At 32.1% G+C, this 19,314-nt stretch overlaps 3 protein-coding genes across 5 annotated transcripts; 1 reads left to right on the top strand and 2 right to left on the bottom strand.

The window, feature by feature from the left end:
- Window positions 1-398: 398 nt before the first annotated feature.
- LOC141450621 (basic helix-loop-helix transcription factor amos-like) lies at window positions 399-923 on the bottom strand. The gene has a single exon (XM_074121211.1). The coding sequence runs from the start codon at window positions 818-820 to the stop codon at window positions 539-541; it is 282 nt and encodes a 93-aa protein (XP_073977312.1). The 5' UTR covers window positions 821-923; the 3' UTR covers window positions 399-538.
- Window positions 924-5,170: 4,247 nt separating this feature from the next.
- LOC141451353 (RCC1 and BTB domain-containing protein 1-like) lies at window positions 5,171-14,362 on the top strand. 2 transcript variants are annotated; one of them, XM_074122658.1, is made up of 12 exons: window positions 5,171-5,443; window positions 6,875-7,024; window positions 7,148-7,353; window positions 8,089-8,223; window positions 8,298-8,554; window positions 9,455-9,561; window positions 9,735-9,958; window positions 10,595-10,716; window positions 10,831-10,934; window positions 11,014-11,144; window positions 12,917-13,080; window positions 14,149-14,362. In XM_074122658.1, exons 1-11 carry the CDS (start codon window positions 5,347-5,349, stop codon window positions 13,076-13,078), a joined length of 1,695 nt encoding a protein of 564 aa, XP_073978759.1. In that variant the 5' UTR covers window positions 5,171-5,346; the 3' UTR covers window positions 13,079-13,080; window positions 14,149-14,362. The 2 variants fall into 2 exon arrangements, with proteins under 2 accessions (XP_073978759.1, XP_073978758.1); XM_074122657.1 differs by lacking the exon at window positions 14,149-14,362 and having other exon boundaries at window positions 12,917-13,266.
- Window positions 14,004-19,176, bottom strand: LOC141451354 (pyruvate dehydrogenase E1 component subunit alpha, somatic form, mitochondrial-like). 2 transcript variants are annotated; one of them, XM_074122659.1, is made up of 9 exons: window positions 19,000-19,176; window positions 18,870-18,926; window positions 18,036-18,209; window positions 17,865-17,929; window positions 17,642-17,795; window positions 16,508-16,756; window positions 16,314-16,417; window positions 15,102-15,246; window positions 14,004-14,320 (listed from the first exon to the last, which is right to left on the bottom strand). In XM_074122659.1, the coding sequence occupies exons 1-9, from the start codon at window positions 19,030-19,032 to the stop codon at window positions 14,141-14,143; spliced, it is 1,161 nt and encodes a 386-aa protein (XP_073978760.1). In that variant the 5' UTR covers window positions 19,033-19,176; the 3' UTR covers window positions 14,004-14,140. The 2 variants fall into 2 exon arrangements, with proteins under 2 accessions (XP_073978760.1, XP_073978761.1); XM_074122660.1 differs by lacking the exons at window positions 18,870-18,926; window positions 19,000-19,176 and having other exon boundaries at window positions 17,865-17,960; window positions 18,036-18,178.
- Between the last annotated feature and the right edge of the window lie 138 nt (window positions 19,177-19,314).

Here is a 19,314-nt window from a genome sequence, read left to right as displayed (position 1 = left end):
AATTATTTGTTTTATTCACCTATTTCATAAAGTACTAATAAGCGGATAGTAAAACATTTGTACCAGTGATTTTTCCCTTTCTTTACTAAAGAATGTTCGCAGGACTTTTTTACCTTCATTACCCACTCATTCACTTCTTCTTTTGCACTTTATTTTTAAATTTCTGCGAGAGGTTAATAAAAAGAATCTTTAATTAAAGAAGTAAGTTATTCGAATTAGGTTATTAACCTGTCAGAAGTTTAATGGTGTTGCTCTCTGATTTAGGAATATAATTCTGAATAATTGTTTAGCTTTTATTCTTATCATTACTTGAGATACTAGTAAAGCTCATTGAGAAATAAATGAGATTCTCAGTTGGAATGAAAGTGAAATATTAAAAAAATAAAATGAAAACGTCATAGTTTTAATCATTTATTAGGCATTTTAAAAAAATGTTCACAGCACAAGTAATTAAAAGATTAAATTTTAACAGAATATGATTTTATTTACAAATAATTTTTTGTTATTTACTTCCTTTTTTTAAAGAAACATCTTTTCGTCACCTGTTTAACAGTTCATGTAGAGCAGAAATATAAGTTTGCGCCATTTGTAAAGTTTCAAACTTGCTAAGTTTACGATCAGAACCCAACGATGGTATAACTTCTCGAAGGCGATCAAAAGCATCATTCAAACCATTCATACGCCTACGTTCACGTGCATTAGCTGCTAATCTTCTATGTCTGGCTAATTCAGGACTGGACAATCCATTGGAGGAACAAGATATATTATTCGTTGATGTGTTATACGAAGACCAAGTACTACTACTTTCTTGACAGTACATGATAACACAGATCGGCCGGTGATGGAATTACATTGAAGTGAAGTGAAGAAATGCTGGATAAATCGCTGCGCCTCGATGGACCAGACGTAGTGGGAGAATGCCAGCATCCAATCATCTAGCACGGAAGGCTATCCCTTCCAGTTAATAGGTAGCCAATAGTTATGGAAAGGTGTGACATAACACGATGGCAAAAAGGAAAAATAAAGGTTAAAATAAGGCAGGTTATTAGGTTTTATGTGTCTCAGTTCTCACCAAGGTCTTTCTCTCTCTCTTTAAACAAATAATTGGTTCTCTCTTTTAACTTCTCAATATTTATCATTCATTTATTAATGGATCCATGTACTTAAATATTATGGGTACATATAAGAAGAAAGAACAAAATACATGTCTATGAAAATTGTAATATCTTATTGTAAGTACAACAAATTTCACTGACATCAGTCTAATTAGATTTCTTGTAGATGTTCTACTCCAGACTGGTCTCCTTGCTCCTTATTCACTCCGCGACAAAATTCAAAATAAGTTTCTTAAATACATCTCTTACAAAAAAGATAATGTACCAACCTCAACGTACAATTTATCAAAAGAATTAAATTTAAATTCCTGTTAGGTTATGGGTTAATGTTTTGCTCATTTAATTTACCCTTAATGGCCTTACAGACAGCTCTGAATTAGTCTCTCATATTACAACTTTTCTATACCGAATTATAACTCTAGGAAAAATTATCTGTTCCCCATAAAATTCTATAAATTAAAGTATTCTTATCAATCCTTTATTGCGAGAAGTCTAAGATTTCTAAATAATTTACCAGATTTGAATTTAAGTCTTAATATAATAAAATGTTTTTATTGTCCAAATAATACAATAGTTTTTACTTGATATAAACATTGGAGTACCAGAACCAGTTCTTTTCCTCTGACAAAAATAAGTTAAACTTCTTCATACTTAAAAAAAATTTTTCTTTTTATATTTTGGGAAAAAGGACAAAAAACCCAATACAAAATTTAAGTCTTGATTAATCTCTTAACAGCGGTGAACGGGCCATTGGCAAAATGGGGGTATTTTAGAAAGAAGCCGCAACAAAAGGAACTTCTGGGGCAGGCATATTGAAAGGCCAAAATCTTCTAAGGGTTATGAAGGACATTTAGTTAGTCTTTGTAGCTAAACGGAAATTGAGATAATCGTGGAAACTATAAAAACGTGACTCAGATTTCAAGTAAAATAGAATGTAGAAAATGGTGATAGAGCCACAGTGTTGTATATCTTTGATTTTGTCCATCGTAGCATGAATGTTTATTGTTTCCATGACTGGTTACGGATTTTCGTCCATCACCATAGGTTGATTAATCAGGTTTTGGGGCAGAGATTGCTATATAATTTTAAAATATACATAAGTAATATAATTTTTATAAATTATATATTTTTATAAATGCCTTCCTTCCATAAACATAAAAATAAACCCTGGTTCTCCAAAGAATGTATTTCCGCCAAGAAATTAATCCGTAGATGCTTTAAATCATGTAAAAGGAATAACTTCGAGGAAAATTTTTTAAATGAATACATTAATTTGAGAAGAGAATATAAAACACTTATCAAATCTAATAAACAGACTTATTACAATAATATAAAAGATACAATAGCCTCCTTAAAATGTCCAGCAGAATTTTGGGAATGTATTCGCCGGCTCCAGAGCAAAAGGGCAGCTAAATCTCCTCTTTCTCTTTCAGACTGGGAAAAGTTCTATAACCGGACTCTACCGCCAAGATTGCACATTGAGTTTACATATTTAAGCACTTTTAATCCGGATATTGATGGTGATATAACATTGGAAGAATTGTTACACTCTATTGATAATAGTAAGTTGAAGAAGGCTTCAGGGCTGGATTTAATTCCTAATGAGTGCTATAAAGCGTTACCTTCCAATTGGATTCATTATCTGTTAAATTTGTTTAATAAAATATGGAACTCGGACGATATTCCGGCCTCGTGGTGTAAAATAAAATTGAGACTTATATACAAAAAGGGTGACCATTCTGATCCGAATAATTACCGTGGCATAGCCATTTTTAATTCCGTTACTAAATTATTTACATCTATTCTATACAATAGGTTGAGCAAGTGGTGCGATAACTACAATATTCTACCTGAAGAACAGATGGGCTTTCGCAGCGGAAGGGGTTGCGCGGATGCGGTGTTTTCTGTTAATACTGCTATTAACATTCAACTTAGGCTCAAAAGAAGGAGAGTATTCGGCCTTTTTGTAGACTTCAAAAGAGCGTTTGACTCTGTGAACCACGCCAAATTGTGGTTTAAATTATCTCAAATTGGTGTTAGCGCTAAGCTGGTTGGATTTCTTAGGAGTATGTATGATAGAGCCTCTTTTGTAATTTCGGATGGTGCCTCTCTCTCTAATGAGATGGGTGTTACTCAGGGGGTGCTACAGGGCGAGATATTGAGTCCACTACTGTTTTCGCTCTTTTCAGCCGACATTGTAGATTATTTCGTTGATCATGGTGCTCGAGGTGTAAATATCAGCTCACACAGAGATCTTACAATGGTTCTTTATGCAGATGACCTGTGTATATTGTCTTCTTCTTGGCTAGAAATGCAGACTAATCTCAGAATCTTAGAAAGTTACTGTAATGAGAATTCTCTTTCTGTAAATACCAAGAAAACTGTGCTGGTTCCCTTTCATAAAGGTGGAAGACTTCCGAAATTTCCCAAGTTTTATTATGGTCGGGAGAGTATATCTGTAGAGAGCTCTTTTGTATACTTGGGTGTCCCACTCTATGCTTCTGGCAGATTCTCTCAGGCTGGTAAGTGGTTTTTACAGAAAAGTATTGCAGCCAACTCTGTGGTCTACAGATTATTAAGTACCAGTAAATCAGATGTTTGGAGCACCAAATGCTATCTGTATAAATCTCTCTCTGAGAGTGTTTTGCTATATAGTGCCGAAATTTGGGGCTCTCAGTGTTTGGATATCCTCGAAAGGAGCCAAATCTTGTTCTTTAAATCCCTTCTACAGCTTTCCCCCAGTACTCCAAACTCGTACATAAGACTTGAAACAGGAAGGGTGCATGTAAAATACAATGTTTTCAAGAGAATGTTGAAATGGTGGGAAAAATTGCTACTCATGCCGGATAGCTGCATTCCTAGAATTTGCTATCTGAGATTGCATCAACTAGCTAATTTCTCTTCAATACCTTTCAATTGGGTATCTGAATTTAAATCGTTTTTTTATCTCATTGGAGCTGAGGATGTGTGGCTTAAGCAAGATGTTTCCTTTCTGCGAAAAAGCAGATGTGATGTACTTGCCAAGCTGAAAAACCACTTATCTTCAATTGATGTTGACCTTGTTTTAAATAGTCGATATAATTTATATTATAGAAATATTAGCTCCTTTGGATCTGGAGAAAGTTATCTCAATTTGAAGTGCCATATCAACAAATTAAGGTTGATGGCTCAGATAAGACTGGCTTGTAAAAAGTGCTCTAAGGTATCATGTGGTGATATGCGCTACAAATTTTCTCCAGAGAGTTACTGTTTGCTTTGTGATTCACAACAGTTCGATACATTGTCTCATTTCTTTTTAGATTGCTCAGAACTTAATCACCTCAGAACTAAATACATTTCCTGTTTCATAAATGATTCTCTGACTGCAACTGGAAAAATTGAAAATTTATTGAACACTTTGGCCTTAAGTAAAATGAATAACCTCTTCTTGTTTACAGTGAATGGTCTCAAACTTAAGTGTTAATATGTTTTTTGTGCCTGTATATAATGTCATTTAACATATACTTGTGTATATGCATAAATTTACTTTTTCCTTTTTTAGGCGGTTTATGTATTTTTTTTTGTGGCTTTGAGTTTTCATCTTTTCCTCCCCGTTTCATATCTATTTTCTAAGTTCATGAATATTATTATGTTTTAATTTTTGTGCAATTTCTTTTTTTGTTTGTTTGTTTATTTCCAAATTAATCAGATCTACTTAATTTCGATTTTATTAGAAATCAAGTGTTCTACTTTTGTTTGTATTTTCTGTATTTTTTAAGCAGTTACTTTAATTTTGTATGTTTTATTATTATATTGTACATGCGCTGTTTGCATTCCATTATCTATTTTCAATACTTTGAGTTCAGCATTATTGTAATCACAAATACATACAACTCCTTGCTTGTAAAGTGTAAACTTAAAAAGCAATAAATATTATTATTATTATTATTATTATAATTTTTATAAAATTAGAATCACAATGAATATTCAATTTAAAGATGAATATAATTTTAGCGGAACAATTGATTGATAAGGAAAACCATTCAAGGACAGCTGTAGTTGATAAGAGCAAGTGTGGAGAGTCAGTACTGTTTGTGCTAGTAATGCAACTACTGTACGACAGTTGTGCAATTTAAACTCGTGTAGCTGCAATTATGTAAACAGTTGAAACAAAAATGGACGTATTTTTTTTAAAATAGTTATTTAGCTTGGGTGTTATAAATATAGCTCGTTATAAATATTAGTGCTCATAATGTTTAATCTAGTGTATCCAAAAACAGATTTAAAAAAATGGAAAATCTTCTCCGACATAACTCTGACAGACCAAGTGGTGCTAGCGCATATATTTGGTAAGTAATTAAACCATTTTTACCTGTATTTTGGGTCACCATCGATGCCTAAAGAGTAAAATATATTGTCATATGAAATAGATAATGTTTGAAATAAATAATGCTAATATACTAAGTACAGAAACCTCTCTCATTTTAAACCATTTTCTCTATTTAAGGCACGTCTGCGTGAGAATCCAGTATGCTAACTACTGAGATAATCTCTTCTCTCTTCTTTCTACGCCAATCGATAATTTTAAATTGCCAATATTCGTTAAAATAGAAGTTTTTCAAATGCTTTGTTGCCTTTTACTTGGTAGAGAAAGGAAAAGGCAAAATGCTGATATCAAAGACAAGAAAGCAAAAAATTAAAATAGAAATTTTCAATAAAAAATCAGACATAATTATTAAAATTCAATTTACTAACTTACTTAAAACTAATAGAGAAATGAGACTATTTAATAATATTGGTGGTTATCATTGATAATGTTCTAGGATTTATGATAGGGCCTATCATTGGTCATCTACGCGCCCATTGTTTTCTTTCTATTCTTGAAAACATGAAATTCAACCAAACACTTCTAAAAATTCACAGAAAATCATAAAATTTAACTTTATAATCATAAATTATGGACGAAGTAAATAAAAATTTAAAGCTGGCACACGTTGTAAAATCCCTCCACAATTAACTACAGAACAGGCACAAATAATCATTTATTAAAAAAGGGTACCTATTCTATTTTTAGAAATTTTATTTTATACATTTTAGCAACTGTGTTAGCATGTCTATGATTTTATGTTAGAAGGCCTAACACGTGTTTAGAAGATTCTTTTCAATTAAAATTAAAGAAGTAGCCTATGATAGCAAAATGGTTAAAATTTCATTAATAATACTTTATGTAATTTGTTAATCGGTTTTTTTCCCCCAGTTTTGTTGAATAAATTGCTATTTGTGTAGAACTTGTATTTAGGCCATTATTGTGGCTATGACTAACTAACTGGTAGCTGAGGTAACCTAGTGAGAATACTAGGAACTAGATCATTTATTCCCAATCCCCCAGTAGCCTTGGAATTATGATTACAAATATTTATTTTTCTGAACTCTTTATAAAAATTATTTTGTTAAACTTAGGGAACTAATTAAATAGTGGACCCTTAAAGACTTTCTCTACTTACATTCTCAAACCCAACAATCATTGTTCTCAAAAAAAAACGGATAAATAATTTTTAGTTTTATTTCAATGCAGTTACAACAGTAACTTTAAAAAGCATTTTAAAGCAGACTAAAACTGATAATTATGTCTTAATAAATCATTTTATTAGTTATTTTCTTTGAGAAAGGCATGTAATAGATTTACTAAATTTTCTATATTTCAATATTTTTATCTTTACATCCATAATTATGATCGATAGTAGAAATAAATGGTATAACAAGATGAAAATAATTTTTAGGGGCAACGGGAAACAGAGCCATTTTTATAACTAGTTATGATGAAGTTTTTGGATTCGGCTGCAACTACTCAGGAGCTCTCGGTATTGAAGGCCCATTAACTGTGGAGAAACCTTCAGTCATAAAAGAACTCTCAAATCAAAAAGTTTTAGGTCAGTGAGTTAATTAAAATTTGGAACAAATTGAATCTTAAGTTTTGTTGTAAATTTAATAAATATATTTATCACTAAATATTTGTAACATGAAAGAATATTAATTAATTAATTCTATTGCAGGTATTAGCACTGGAGAAAACCACGGTTTAGCTTACACTGAAGAAGGAGTTCTATACAGTTGGGGTTGTAATACGAGTGGTCAATTAGGCGACGGCACTTTGACTTCTAGAGGAAATCCATCTCGTATCGCCTCCTTGAAACTGGATAAGATTGTTAATGCAGCTGCAGGGAGTAACTTCAGTTTGGCACTAACTTCTGATAATAAGGTGTTATTATTATTTAGGAGAAATGGGTGTTAGTCTAGTGATCTAGAGCGTGGCTTTATAAATGGAAGATCCCAGTTTGTATCCCGCGTATGACTACTTTTTATTTATTAGAAAAAATTGTAAATATTAAAAGAATAAATAAAAATTAAAGAACTTTCAAACTTCCCGTCAGAAATATTATATTAATCTTTAGATTCTGTAGAATGTACCACCTTACAGATTACCACCTCCTTCAATAATTGTAAGTAATTGCATAATTGTAAGTATTTTTATAAATTATAAAGGTCTTACAACAGATTTGCCATTTTATATCACTTATGAATATTGTATTGAGTTGTTGAATCCGTGCGTCTATTCATTAGATTCGAAACGGATATAGGAAGTGTCCTAATCCTTAGGATCGCGTTAACAGCTTTAATCTGCTGACCCCTTAGAAAGCCTAAAGAATCCTAGTCTTTTTCGTTGGTGGTGGTTTTTGCCCACCTGTGGAGTTTGAGCTAACAGTCCTTCCTCCGATCTAAAAGTTATCCTTTTAATGTTACTGATCCTAAATATTTCGTTTCGTAAGTCAAGTTACCAACGTTTTTTCTCCCTGAACCCTGTTCTTGTTCTCAAAATGAATCAAATTCTACTTGGTGAAAACGTATGTCACACTTCTGAATCCTACATTAATTTCAGCCGGCGCCTTACACTTTTATTCGTCTTGAATAGTGAATTGAAAACAAATTGTTTCAGGTGTTGTATTGGGGTGAGTTACGACCGCTGGCCCCAAGCCGTATTCCAATGGAAACAGTAGCTAGAGGCATTGAAAAAGTAATCTACATTACCGCCGGTTGGACGCATGCAGTAGCCCTAAGTGATTGTGGCAAGGTTTATTGCTTAATTCAGTGTATCAAAGTAGTAATATGCTGTCACTCTTTAAAAGATTGTTTCCATATTTACAGCTGATTACATGGGGATTAGAAGATGATGGAACTCTAAAAGGTACTAATAAGAATCCATTTGTTTATGACATACAAACGGATGCAGAACCGCTTAACTCTACTGCCAGCACCTTCATTAAAGTGGCTTGCGGTAAGCACGCTACCATAGCAGTCAACCAACTAGGAGAGGTATTTGCATGGGGCAATAATACTAAAGGATGTCTTGCAGTTCAGTCAAGCAGCCCAATAGTTCAGCATCCAGCTAGAGTTAAACTTAGGTATGCAAATCATTACAAACAAAGATGATTTCCCTTATATGGAACCCATCTCTTCACATTTTTCAAGTAATTATAATTAAATCCACTCTAATTTTGTTTGTTTACTTTTATTCAAAACATCCTTTGTTGTGGCGTTTCAATCTTGTGCCTTCCATTACATATTCTTCAACATGTAAGGGTCGTTCCAACATTTGTTAGGGAAGACAAATATTACGTCAATTTTATTTCGAAACGTGTTATGTTATATGAAATAATCTGATTGGAAAGATTTTCTCTCGCTGAAATACTAAAAAAAAGAAGAATTTACTAAATTTGATTATTACTTTGTAATTTCCTTGGATTAATCGTTTAAAAACCCTACATTTCATAGAAATAATAGACTACCCCTTTTTTCAGAAACCTCAGGTTTCCTCTAGCTTTAAATTTTTTTACTAATCTCTTCAGACTTCACAGCGAGCAAAAGTTTTCAAACTAACTATTGCAGAACAGGATACAAGAGATCGTTTTTTCTCATCCAGTTAGATACACGGAGGCACTTGGATGTGTCCCAGTAGAGGATTTACTTATAAGACTCAAGTTTGCTTGCCCTGTTTTAACCATCTCTCTAGCCTAGAAGTTTCTAGGACCCGTAGATGGGAGGAGTTTCTCCCTGATATCTCTCCTATTTGTCCACCTCGGCGAAACGTTTGTAATCAGGCTAGACTGGAAGGTACTCAAAACACTTGTCTCTGAAACCTTTTCACAATACAACCGTATCATGGAAAAAATGAAGGGACGTGATTTTAACGAGTTGTGATGAAATCGCTATTTTGGTATTAATAGCTGGTTTGTAATTTTTAAATTATCATATACTCTTCAAACTTATACGTTTAATTTTTTGTTTTGTTCCGTTTTCTTCAGAGAACCAGTGACTGACATAGCTGCTTCAGTAAACCATCAATTTTTTGCTGCTATAAATCAACAAACCTGCAATGTATTTGTTTGGGGCTTATGCGAAACTCAGTCAAGTAAGATTTAATAAATTTTTCTACAAACAATTAATTATAATGGTTTATTCTAAAATTAAATATGATTTTTTTATAACGTTTAACTTTTGTTTATTAATTAGTACTGAGAAATTGGGAAGGGATTTAAATTCATTTAACCAACTGAAAATTAATTCCTAACTATTCTCTTCCAGCTGTAATGAGGTTCTGCAGTCCAGTAACAGTGCACTGTTACTCATTATTCGAGGCGTTCTGTGATTTGGCCACCCCAACAGCTGTTAGAGCACAAGATGAATTTCAAGAAACTGAAAACCTTACAGATCCTGATTTTGTATCTGTCGCTGAATTAGATTTAAAGTGGGGTAACTTGAAGACACTAGCCGATCGCCAAATACCGTTAGACATGTTCAACAATAGGGTACTGAAATCTTATGTACATATATTAGTTAGTTTAATGAATTTGGTAACTTCTTTTTAAATAAAAAAGGGAAGTGTTTTACATTTTCGAAGTGAACAAAATTTGGAAGTGAAATCAAATGCTCAGAGCTAAACATGAAAAATGGGGGAAAAATTCATACCACTATCTCCTACCGACAATACTATAATACAAACTATAGTACAGTTTTTCAAAAATTAGAAAATGAAGGGTTGCTTTTCCAGCCTTTTGTAACTGGTTGACTATTCCTTCTCTACATCTGGAAGTCAAAAATCCTGACGATTAATGCATGTTACGGAATTGAACTAGCAGGTTTTTCGCTAAGTAAGCGATATATATCTTCTACCATATATTGCTTTTTAATTTTTAAGGGAACATTGAGTCCGATGTTTAGTTATAGTTAGTTTAGTTTAGGTAGTTTTGAAAATTTGACATGACCTGAATATGAATAGGTAGACTGTATTTTTTTTAATGAAAATATATGGCTAGTTTATGTTTGCATTGCAAAATTTTCGTCCGTTAACATATTTTTCCATTTCATTTTTTAATTGTTCCTGATTAAACTCAAAATTTTAGCTCTTCAATATGTTTTTAAAAAGTAAATATTTAATGTTACAGGAAATGAGTGATATTACAATAAAACTAAATGGTTCTGAAATATACGCCCATAAAGTTATATTATATTATTTTTCCGATCATTACAGAAATATGTTTCGAGAACAATGGAAAGATAACGCTAAGTGAGTGTTGCTATTTGTATTTTCATGCTTTTAATGATTTAACTTGTTCTTTTAATGATCTTCATCATTTATTATTTCTAATCCTGCTAATAGTTAATAAATAAATATTTTTAGTTCCGTTGTTGATATGTCTAATTACAATCCGACTGCTTATTCAGCTTATGTTAGATTTGTATATTCTGGAAGAGTGGAGGAAATAGATGCAATAGATATGTTCGGTCGGTAAATTATTTTATAATGAACACTATTCATTATTTAAATTTAAATTCAATTTTATTATGGCCAAATCATTTGCAGACTTTTATCTGATTGCTAAAGAATATGGCGAGGAAAGACTGGCTGTTGAATGTCTACAATTTTTAAGTGAAGCAGTTTGTGTGGAAAATGTTGCATTATTGTTTTCATCTGCCTGGAAAAACAAATGTCAGGTAATTTGTTGTTTTTTTTAGTGAATGTCTTTTACTTATGCTCTAAATAGCAAAGAGTTTTTGACTTGATGTGCAGATGAAAGTAAACTGAATATGCTTTCTTTGTTGCTCCTTGTCAAGAATTTCTCTTTCTAGGCTTCTCTTACTATCTCCTAATTATTCATAGTAGTGAGCATATTAGGTTAAGGAACAAAAGGCGCTGTATGGCCTTTTTAAAGAAGCGCTCTAGGAAATAAGCTGATTATAAGTGTGAGACTATTCAATTGGACTCATTGAAATGTGTTTGTGAAAAATCACAGTTGAAGGAATTACTGGTAGTAAGGATAATCTAGTTGAATAAAGGAAGTTTAGAGAAGCGTGAAACCAAATCAGATGTAAGCGTTGCGAGTGGCAAAAAGAGTACAAGTGCTAAATATCAAATGAACCAATGAAATATTTAAAAAAAGTGGCTGAGGATGAAAAAGTAAAAAAAGTAGATGGTAACTTGATGGCTCCAAGCTAGCACCAACAACCACAGATTGGCTTGCCAAGAGAAGATGCTCCCAGATCTTTTTAAACGGACTTAGCTCGACCGCAAATAATATTTAGAATTCGTGAAATCTAAAGTAGCATATTGCAGTGTTTCGAGTTTTAATACTTTAATTAACTTGAAGGATTTGCGGGGCAAAAGTGTAGCACACTTTTCATTAATTGTAATGAAAACTATTGGGATAAAATATAAATAAATTGTATGGTGATACAAATAACAAATTTATATTGAAATGGGGAATAACAAAAGTCGCTTTGATAAATTAAGAATTCTAGTTTTGCTCACCGGAATGAAGTCGCCTATTGTTATATATTATATATTTAAAATATATATTTAAGAGCCTTTTCTCAAATTATTTTAGCGTTCTATGTGGGCCCAATAGATGAGATAGTCAGCCAGTCAGTTCTTCGCTCTAATGTTTTATTTATTTATTTATCTATTATTCTTATACGCCTTACTACGCTACAACCAATTAAAGGATCATGGTATCCACAATTCGATTTCACCTGTTCTGTCTTAATTAATTCGACAGCCTTTCAGCTGTGGACAGCATGCTAACTCATAGAAATTCTCAGTTACCTCACACTCAGTCGTAATTTGTAGAGTCCAAATATTCTCGGAAATAACAAATTCTCTTCAACTATCTTTCTGTGCCCTTCGATCAGAGAAGTCTACCAAGCCTGGTTCCGGGAATATATTTCATTAATTTCACTGTTTTTCCTCTAGTCACTGATTCCCTAAGTGACCCTAAGTGAGCTAAGTAAATCCGTCAAAGAACCTTCACTTAAAGGTTTGCTGCATCTTTTCGCTTCTTTTAGTGATAACCTAGGCAATGAACCATTCATAAAATCTGGCCGAATGAACATCCTTCCGATACACAATCTTTTCAAGAGTTTTTCGAAAAGGCGAATGTTAAAATGAGTCAGAGTAATGGAATTCCAATCTTTCTCTGCCAGCAATTTGCGAGGAGATTCATAATTGTCAAATTGCCTGAATCTATGAAACTAACGACTTTATTAATAATATGTAGTTAACTTAAAAAGGAGGACGCATGGCCAGGTAAAATTGATCTGAGTCCGAAAAATATTCATTGTCTTTCATCAAGCATCTATTAAATGTGACTTATTGTAATCATCCTGCTCTTGTTTACTTTAATAGTTTTTAAACCACTACAACCCTTGCCATCCCAACAAATGGGACTGTCCAAAAAGTTTTATTGTTAATTCATTTATTATGTTTTCAGGAAATGATTGACACGTGCATTAAAGAAAGTGCAAAGAATTTAGACGATGTTATGTTGACAAAAGGTTTTACCAATTTCACGACTGATGAGTGGAGAGCATTTTGTCAGTTAACAGCGACAGAGAGAAAAAATCAACAGACTGCTGATCACTCAAAAGATTGAAAGTACTATTCTTTCTCTTTATATCAATTTGCCCTTTAATTTCTTTCTTTTTTTTATTGTTAATCTTCATTGTACACAAATTGTGTACATTGTGTGTGTGCACATTGTGCACAAATTTTTTTATTTAAGAAAAAGCTTTTGAATGATCAAAAAACTTACATTATTTTAATAAATATTCATAACTTTTTTTCAAATCTTCTTTTTTCCTGGAAAATGTATACATTAACATTAGAATAGATGTGTCTTATTACCGAACTTATTTTTCAAAAAATTGACTTTTGAGATCAATGATGTAAACAAAATCATAGAAAAGAGTTTTTATTTTATATATTGATGGAAGCATACATTTTTATTTTTGAAGAAACATTCCATTCAAAATATCAAAATGTAAAATTCCCAGGGGTGCTGCATTTTAAAATTCCCTTGCAATTTAATATTTTTATTAGTGGGATTTAATTTAGTTAAATCCTAACTCTATTAATAAAGAGAAAGTCCCCTGAGTTATTAAAGAAAGGATAAGATGTTTAACGTATACTGGATTCCAACGCGGAGATCCCAGGTTCGAATACAGCTGCTGGCCTTTTCTCTTCCTAGAAGCTTCTTACAGCTTTCTGTCCGTTGATGGCAGTGTTGCCTGTAGCCGGAGGCTGAAAGTGTAATGTTAAAAGCCCCGGGCGTCAATGATCTCTGATGTTGAAACACCTCAAAAGAGGGTCTGACATGTTTTGTGCTAATATTGTCAAATTTTAAAAGAACTAAATGGTAATTTCCCGTGATCTAACCAATTTTAAGCCAATTTTTGCAATGATCTGCCGACCAATATCACACGTCCTGTAGGTGAGACGTATTTCGCCAGTTTTCAGACTCTAGCCGCCTCTTTAGTTATTCATGATGAAATTGGCATAGGAAAAGAGAATCAGAAACATTTTGTTTTCATATATTTATATTTATAAGCAAGCAAAACCGTTCCACCGCTTGTTTAAAACAGTAATTAATGGAAGACCTTTTAATATTTTTATTTAACATAATTGCAATCAACAATATTATATTTTGGATACCATCTTATTTAGGTTTGGTGATTTGAATATGTTTGAGGGTTCGCCAAGGATTTACCCCTCTAACGTTTGGAGTTACTGGTTTCTTGTACACGTCTGCAACTAATTCTTCTGGACCAGGCACTGGGGCTGCTCTAACTTTAGCCGTTGCTTCTTCTATTATCTTCTTTGTTTCATTATCCAATTGCTGAAATCAATTTTGTAAATAATAATCAATTTTACACTACTATTTCCCTATGTTTTCCTTGGTATTTCTTTCCCAATAACTAGCTCCATCTTACGAATGCTAGGTACATATTATTTATGTTAAGGTTACTAAATTACAAACAATAGATAGAAAGTTCAGTAATCTAGGTTATAACATTATACAGCTACAATGCAAACAATATTTGCACAATAACATTGATGTTTCACAAAAGTGAATGATGAAAATATAAACTTACAAATATAGCATTACATATGAGTAATTAATATAATATCAAGAAAACAATAAATTTACGAAATATTAAATAAATTCCAAAGCATTAAAAATTAGGCTAGACCCTTGACGTTCATACTTAGATTAATTGAGATCACTTAAGACATTCAATTAATAGCTAAGATGAAGATTTTTTTGTTCGTGTATACAAATGGTGGGACGGTACATGGAATTTAATTTTGTAAAGTAATTGTGGAAAGTCAATAGGCGAATGAATTTCTTTGAATAAAAGTAATAAATTCTACTTTTTTCAACTATAATAAGTCTTCAGGTTTGATCTGAAGTTAATTATTGGTAAAGAATATCTTTGCATTGTATAGTTGACAAAATGAACCAGATGCAAAAATTTGTTTTGGACTGCTTCTATATAATGAATTTGCAGGCTTCATGCGGAAGTAATGAGGATGTGACCTCAAATTCAAGCATTCAAAAATAAACTGTTTTATTCCCTAAAACACACGTATGTACTTTTATACATTCCTTTATGTACCTTTATTTCTTCTTCAGAGACTAAATTTGCACCAAGTATTTTGTCTTTAAACAGAGTGATTGGATCTTTGTTTTTTCTTATATCCTGAACTTCATTCCTTGATCTATATGATGTCCCGGGATCGGACATGGAATGTCCGTAATATCTGAAAAAATATTTATTTATTAAAAGAGAATTAATTTGAATGATTCAACGATAATTAACATAGGGGAACAGAAAAACATCGAGCGACTGGTAGTTTGGAGATAACATTCAAAATTTAAAGTTTTCAATTTAAGTTTTCTAATAAAGGCCACAATTTATAAAACATTTTTTGGCTACAAATTACATTCACACATAAACGCAATTAATTTTTTTTAAAACAACTCACATACGTATGTCAAAGACCCATAAAATAGAAATTTATTTATCTCTATTATTCAGGGTTGCCGACATTTATGGTCCTAGGAAAATTCCTAAAATGGAGATCATTTCACTGGAAAATTTTGTTTTTCATGAAAAATAAATATATGTCAAATTTAATTTAATTTGTATCCAAATCAGCCATATGTGCCTGGCACAGCTATTCAGATATACAAATTATCTGATAATCTTTTTTGATGAAATTTCAATGCAAATGTTTGGTGTGCTTGAAAGAACTCTATTTTCAGAAGTAAAGAGAAAGGTTCACAGCTTGGCAAAAGAAGTAAAATAAATGTAAAACTTTTCACGAGATTTAGAAAATATTTTAAAGCATCGTTTTGAAAATTTAGCAAATAGACAAACGAATTCTGGGTATTAATGTCGTTAATGTTTTGGAATCCACGATTTAAAGAATAGGAGGTTTTTAATCGTATTGCGACAATCTTATCCTTAAGATTCATGCGTTGAAAGTGCTTATTTGCCCATTAGGGATGTTTATTTTATAGGCAAATAAAACCTGTTTATCCTAATATCCTCGCTAATTATTTGGTGTACAAAAGAAAACTACTGTTTTTTTTATCAATGCAACTGTAAAGTTTAAAATATAAATTCATACCGATTTGGCAAAGCATTCAATATCCATTCAATAAGGAGTTATTCCTTGGACTAAACAATAACCTTGGTCTTACATCTTTTTTTCATCATATGTGTCAGGTTAAGGGTCTGAGGTTATATTCTTTATTTTCCACTTCTTCAAATTAATGGAACACACTTTTTTCTAATGAGTAAGTTCGCTACTACATAACTCACCTATAGGTTACCATTTCTAGTAGGATTGGGCCTCTATTTGAAATACAGTGAGCTATGGCAAAAAGTGAAGCCTCTCTTGTTGCAAGAACATCCATTCCATCTACCTAAATAAGATTATACTTTTTTTAGTATTTAATGTAAAAATCATTTCATTCTTACTCACTACACGACAAATTGGTGGAACCTTCATATACCTGTATGCCGGGAATATAGTCACCTCTCGTGTAGAATTCTGGAACAGCTGACGCACGTTCTGCCGAAGTGCCCATTCCATATTTATTATTTTCACAAACAAAAATCACTGGTAAATTCCAGAGTTTAGCTAAATTGTAAGCTTCAAACACCTGTCCTTGATTGGCTGCACCGTCACCGTACAGTGCGAACGAAACATTAGGTTTCCCAGTTAATTTCATCATGAGTCCAATGCCAGTGCCCATTGGAATCTATAATTTTGGTTTCATATTAGAACTTAAAATAAATATTATTAAATTTGAAACACTACAAATAATTAACAAACAAATTTAGAGAATTACATTTAAATATTGTGTGGGAATTAAAATATTTTTTTGATAACAAAATTTGATTAAACAAATACAAATTAACTTTCAGAAAGACTATGTCATGGTAAATAGTCCTTGAATGGCACGTGAGGAAGTCACTTTTTCAGCACAGCTATTGTTACTTGCATGATCCACTTCTTGATAATCACTTTCAAAAAAAATTTATCTGAATTACCTCGTAACACTTTTTTTCACTTTTTTGCACCTGTGCAACAGAATTTGTTGAAATTTGGAGCCTATTTTAGAAAGGGTTACTGATTTGGGAAAAAATTCCCTACCCTGTGTTCCGAGTATTAAATTTAATTTGATTTCATATCAATTAAACCACCAATCAAACTAACTGTATGATCTTACATCCTTAAAGGTACTTTCAGCTTTCTATACTGTTTGCAGCTATACGGATAGAAAACAAAAGATAGCTGTAGGTTATCTCTTAAGCATCTCTTGTTGTTGGCTTCATCTTTGAGTCACCTAATTTTGAGTCCTGCTATCCTTTCTCTTGAGTCCTGCTTTCAGATCCTCTTTGGCTCGTGGTTCCTCTCCATTCTCACTGCAAATGCCATTCCAGCTGAGCCTAGAAAGTTTGATCATATTCACAAAATAGTTTCGCCCAAACAGTTCGTACATTACTTGTTCCATCTTCTTTTCCACAAATCGATTTCTCTTACGATTGCACATTGAATTTTAAACATCGAATACGAGAAGTTCCTTTATTATTATTATTTTATTATAATTATTGCTATTATTATTATTATATTTGAGTAAAACCTGTGCCCCAACAATTCCATTGCCTCCGAAGAAATTTTTTGCATAAGTGTGCATTGAACCACCTTTACCTCGGCTACAACCGATAACACGGCCACACAGTTCGCCAAGAATTTGTTCTGGAGAGCCACCCATCAGTAAAACCCAACCATGTGCTCTGAAAACATTACTCTTTTAATAATAGTTTAAATGCAATGTTTATTTAAAAACAAAGATCAATACCTACCTGTAAGCGGTGATTAAGCAATCATCTGGTCTCATAGTAGCTTGGATACCGACAGCGACTGCTTCCTCAAAATAAAACAGAATCAAACTAAGAGAACTGTGTTGCAGAGAGAAGGAGGTTTGATTAATACATAGTAAAGAAAAATCCAGCTAAATAAGATGGACTCCTTACTTGTCCTGCATAAAGATGGCAAAATCCTCGTATAACTTTCTCCATATATAAATTAGCACTAGTGTTTTCTACACGTCTAATTGTAGACATTTTCTTATAATATGTAAGAGCATCTTGCTTTGTCAAGGTGACTTTGGTGAGCGGCCCTTTCTCTAAACGATGCAACCTGAAAGGCTTCAATGACATATTGTTATTGGCAAGTATGTACTTTTACTACATACTTGCTTTGCATTACGAGCTATAAGAGAAAGTGTGGATGTATTTTGTGATATAGAGTTGTTTTAGTAGGTTAATATGGCTGACATGGTTAATAATAGGGATTAAATAGTAGGAAAAGTGAATTTGGTAAGTTTCATTTTTTTGTCTAATTACAAAATTAGAACTCAATTTCTCAAACTGTTTGTCTGTCTTATTTGTACTCTAGTTCAGGGAGATGTCTTATCATCACTTACAGCAATACGCCAATTCAGTCGAGTTCTTTCTAACTCATCTGGTCATGACAACTTGTACATCAAAAGATATGATTTAGCTACTTTATTGGAATCTCTTATTCGGTGTCTGCTGCACTCTGTGCAAAGATGAGAAAGTGGAGTGATGGAATGGAGGAGTGATGAGAGAGTGTAATTGATCACTCACATGTATGCCCTTTGCTTCTTTGGAATAAAATATTTAGAAAATTAAAAAAAAAAACACGAACGAGGAATGTGTGCTGAAAGCATATTTAAAAAAAAAAAACAAAATATTTGGAAAAAAGAATTAGACTTCCCAAATTAATAGTAAAATTTATTGATGAAGATTTAAACATTTTCAAGAATACAAAAATTTAAAACTCACCTCCTGAATTGTAAAATTTGCTTCGCTGACTAGTCTTTTAGAATACTTGAAGATAAGCTAAAGGGTAACCCATCCATTATAAATATATCGAATAAAATATTTAATACGTTTATATAAGCAAAAAACTTACTTGTGGAACATTAATTTTTTTTGTGACATTCATCTATAATTATATTCTATTTTAAACTTATCTATTCTAAACTTTAAATAATTATTTTTAAAAATCCAATAACGATGACATCAAGAATCATTAAATAATTATTAAAAAGATTAATTTGAATTCTAGGATCAGTTTCTTTTTTGTCAATATGTTTTTATTTAAAATATGATCAATCGTTTTAAATACAATTCATAATACTTGTTTTTAAAAATCTACTATTGTGACATGACTTCATGGTTTCACCGCTAGGTAGCAGAGGAATTTACTATTTTATTCCTTTTTCCA

The sequence above is a fragment of the Rhodnius prolixus genome, unplaced genomic scaffold, assembly GCF_049639745.1.
Source record: "Rhodnius prolixus isolate KJV_2025 unplaced genomic scaffold, Rpr scaffold_8, whole genome shotgun sequence".
Lineage (NCBI taxonomy): Eukaryota > Metazoa > Arthropoda > Insecta > Hemiptera > Reduviidae > Rhodnius > Rhodnius prolixus.
Note: the sequence above shows the minus strand (reverse complement) of the source record. Positions and strands in the feature narration are given on the sequence as shown.

Coding starts and splice junctions, on each gene's coding strand:
- LOC141450621 (XM_074121211.1), bottom strand. CDS start 820: ATGTACTGTCAAGAAAGTAGTAGTACTTGGTCTTCGTATAACACATCA.
- LOC141451353 (XM_074122658.1), top strand. CDS start 5,347: ATGTTTAATCTAGTGTATCCAAAAACAGATTTAAAAAAATGGAAAATC. Junction 7,354..8,088: donor CACTAACTTCTGATAATAAG/GTGTTATTATTA, acceptor AAATTGTTTCAG/GTGTTGTATTGGGGTGAGTT. Junction 9,959..10,594: donor TAGACATGTTCAACAATAGG/GTACTGAAATCT, acceptor TTAATGTTACAG/GAAATGAGTGATATTACAAT.
- LOC141451354 (XM_074122659.1), bottom strand. CDS start 19,032: ATGAATGTCACAAAAAAAATTAATGTTCCACAA. Junction 18,927..18,999: donor AAAAAATTAATGTTCCACAA/GTAAGTTTTTTG, acceptor GTTACCCTTTAG/CTTATCTTCAAGTATTCTAA. Junction 14,321..15,101: donor TCTCTGAAGAAGAAATAAAG/GTACATAAAGGA, acceptor AATTGATTTCAG/CAATTGGATAATGAAACAAA.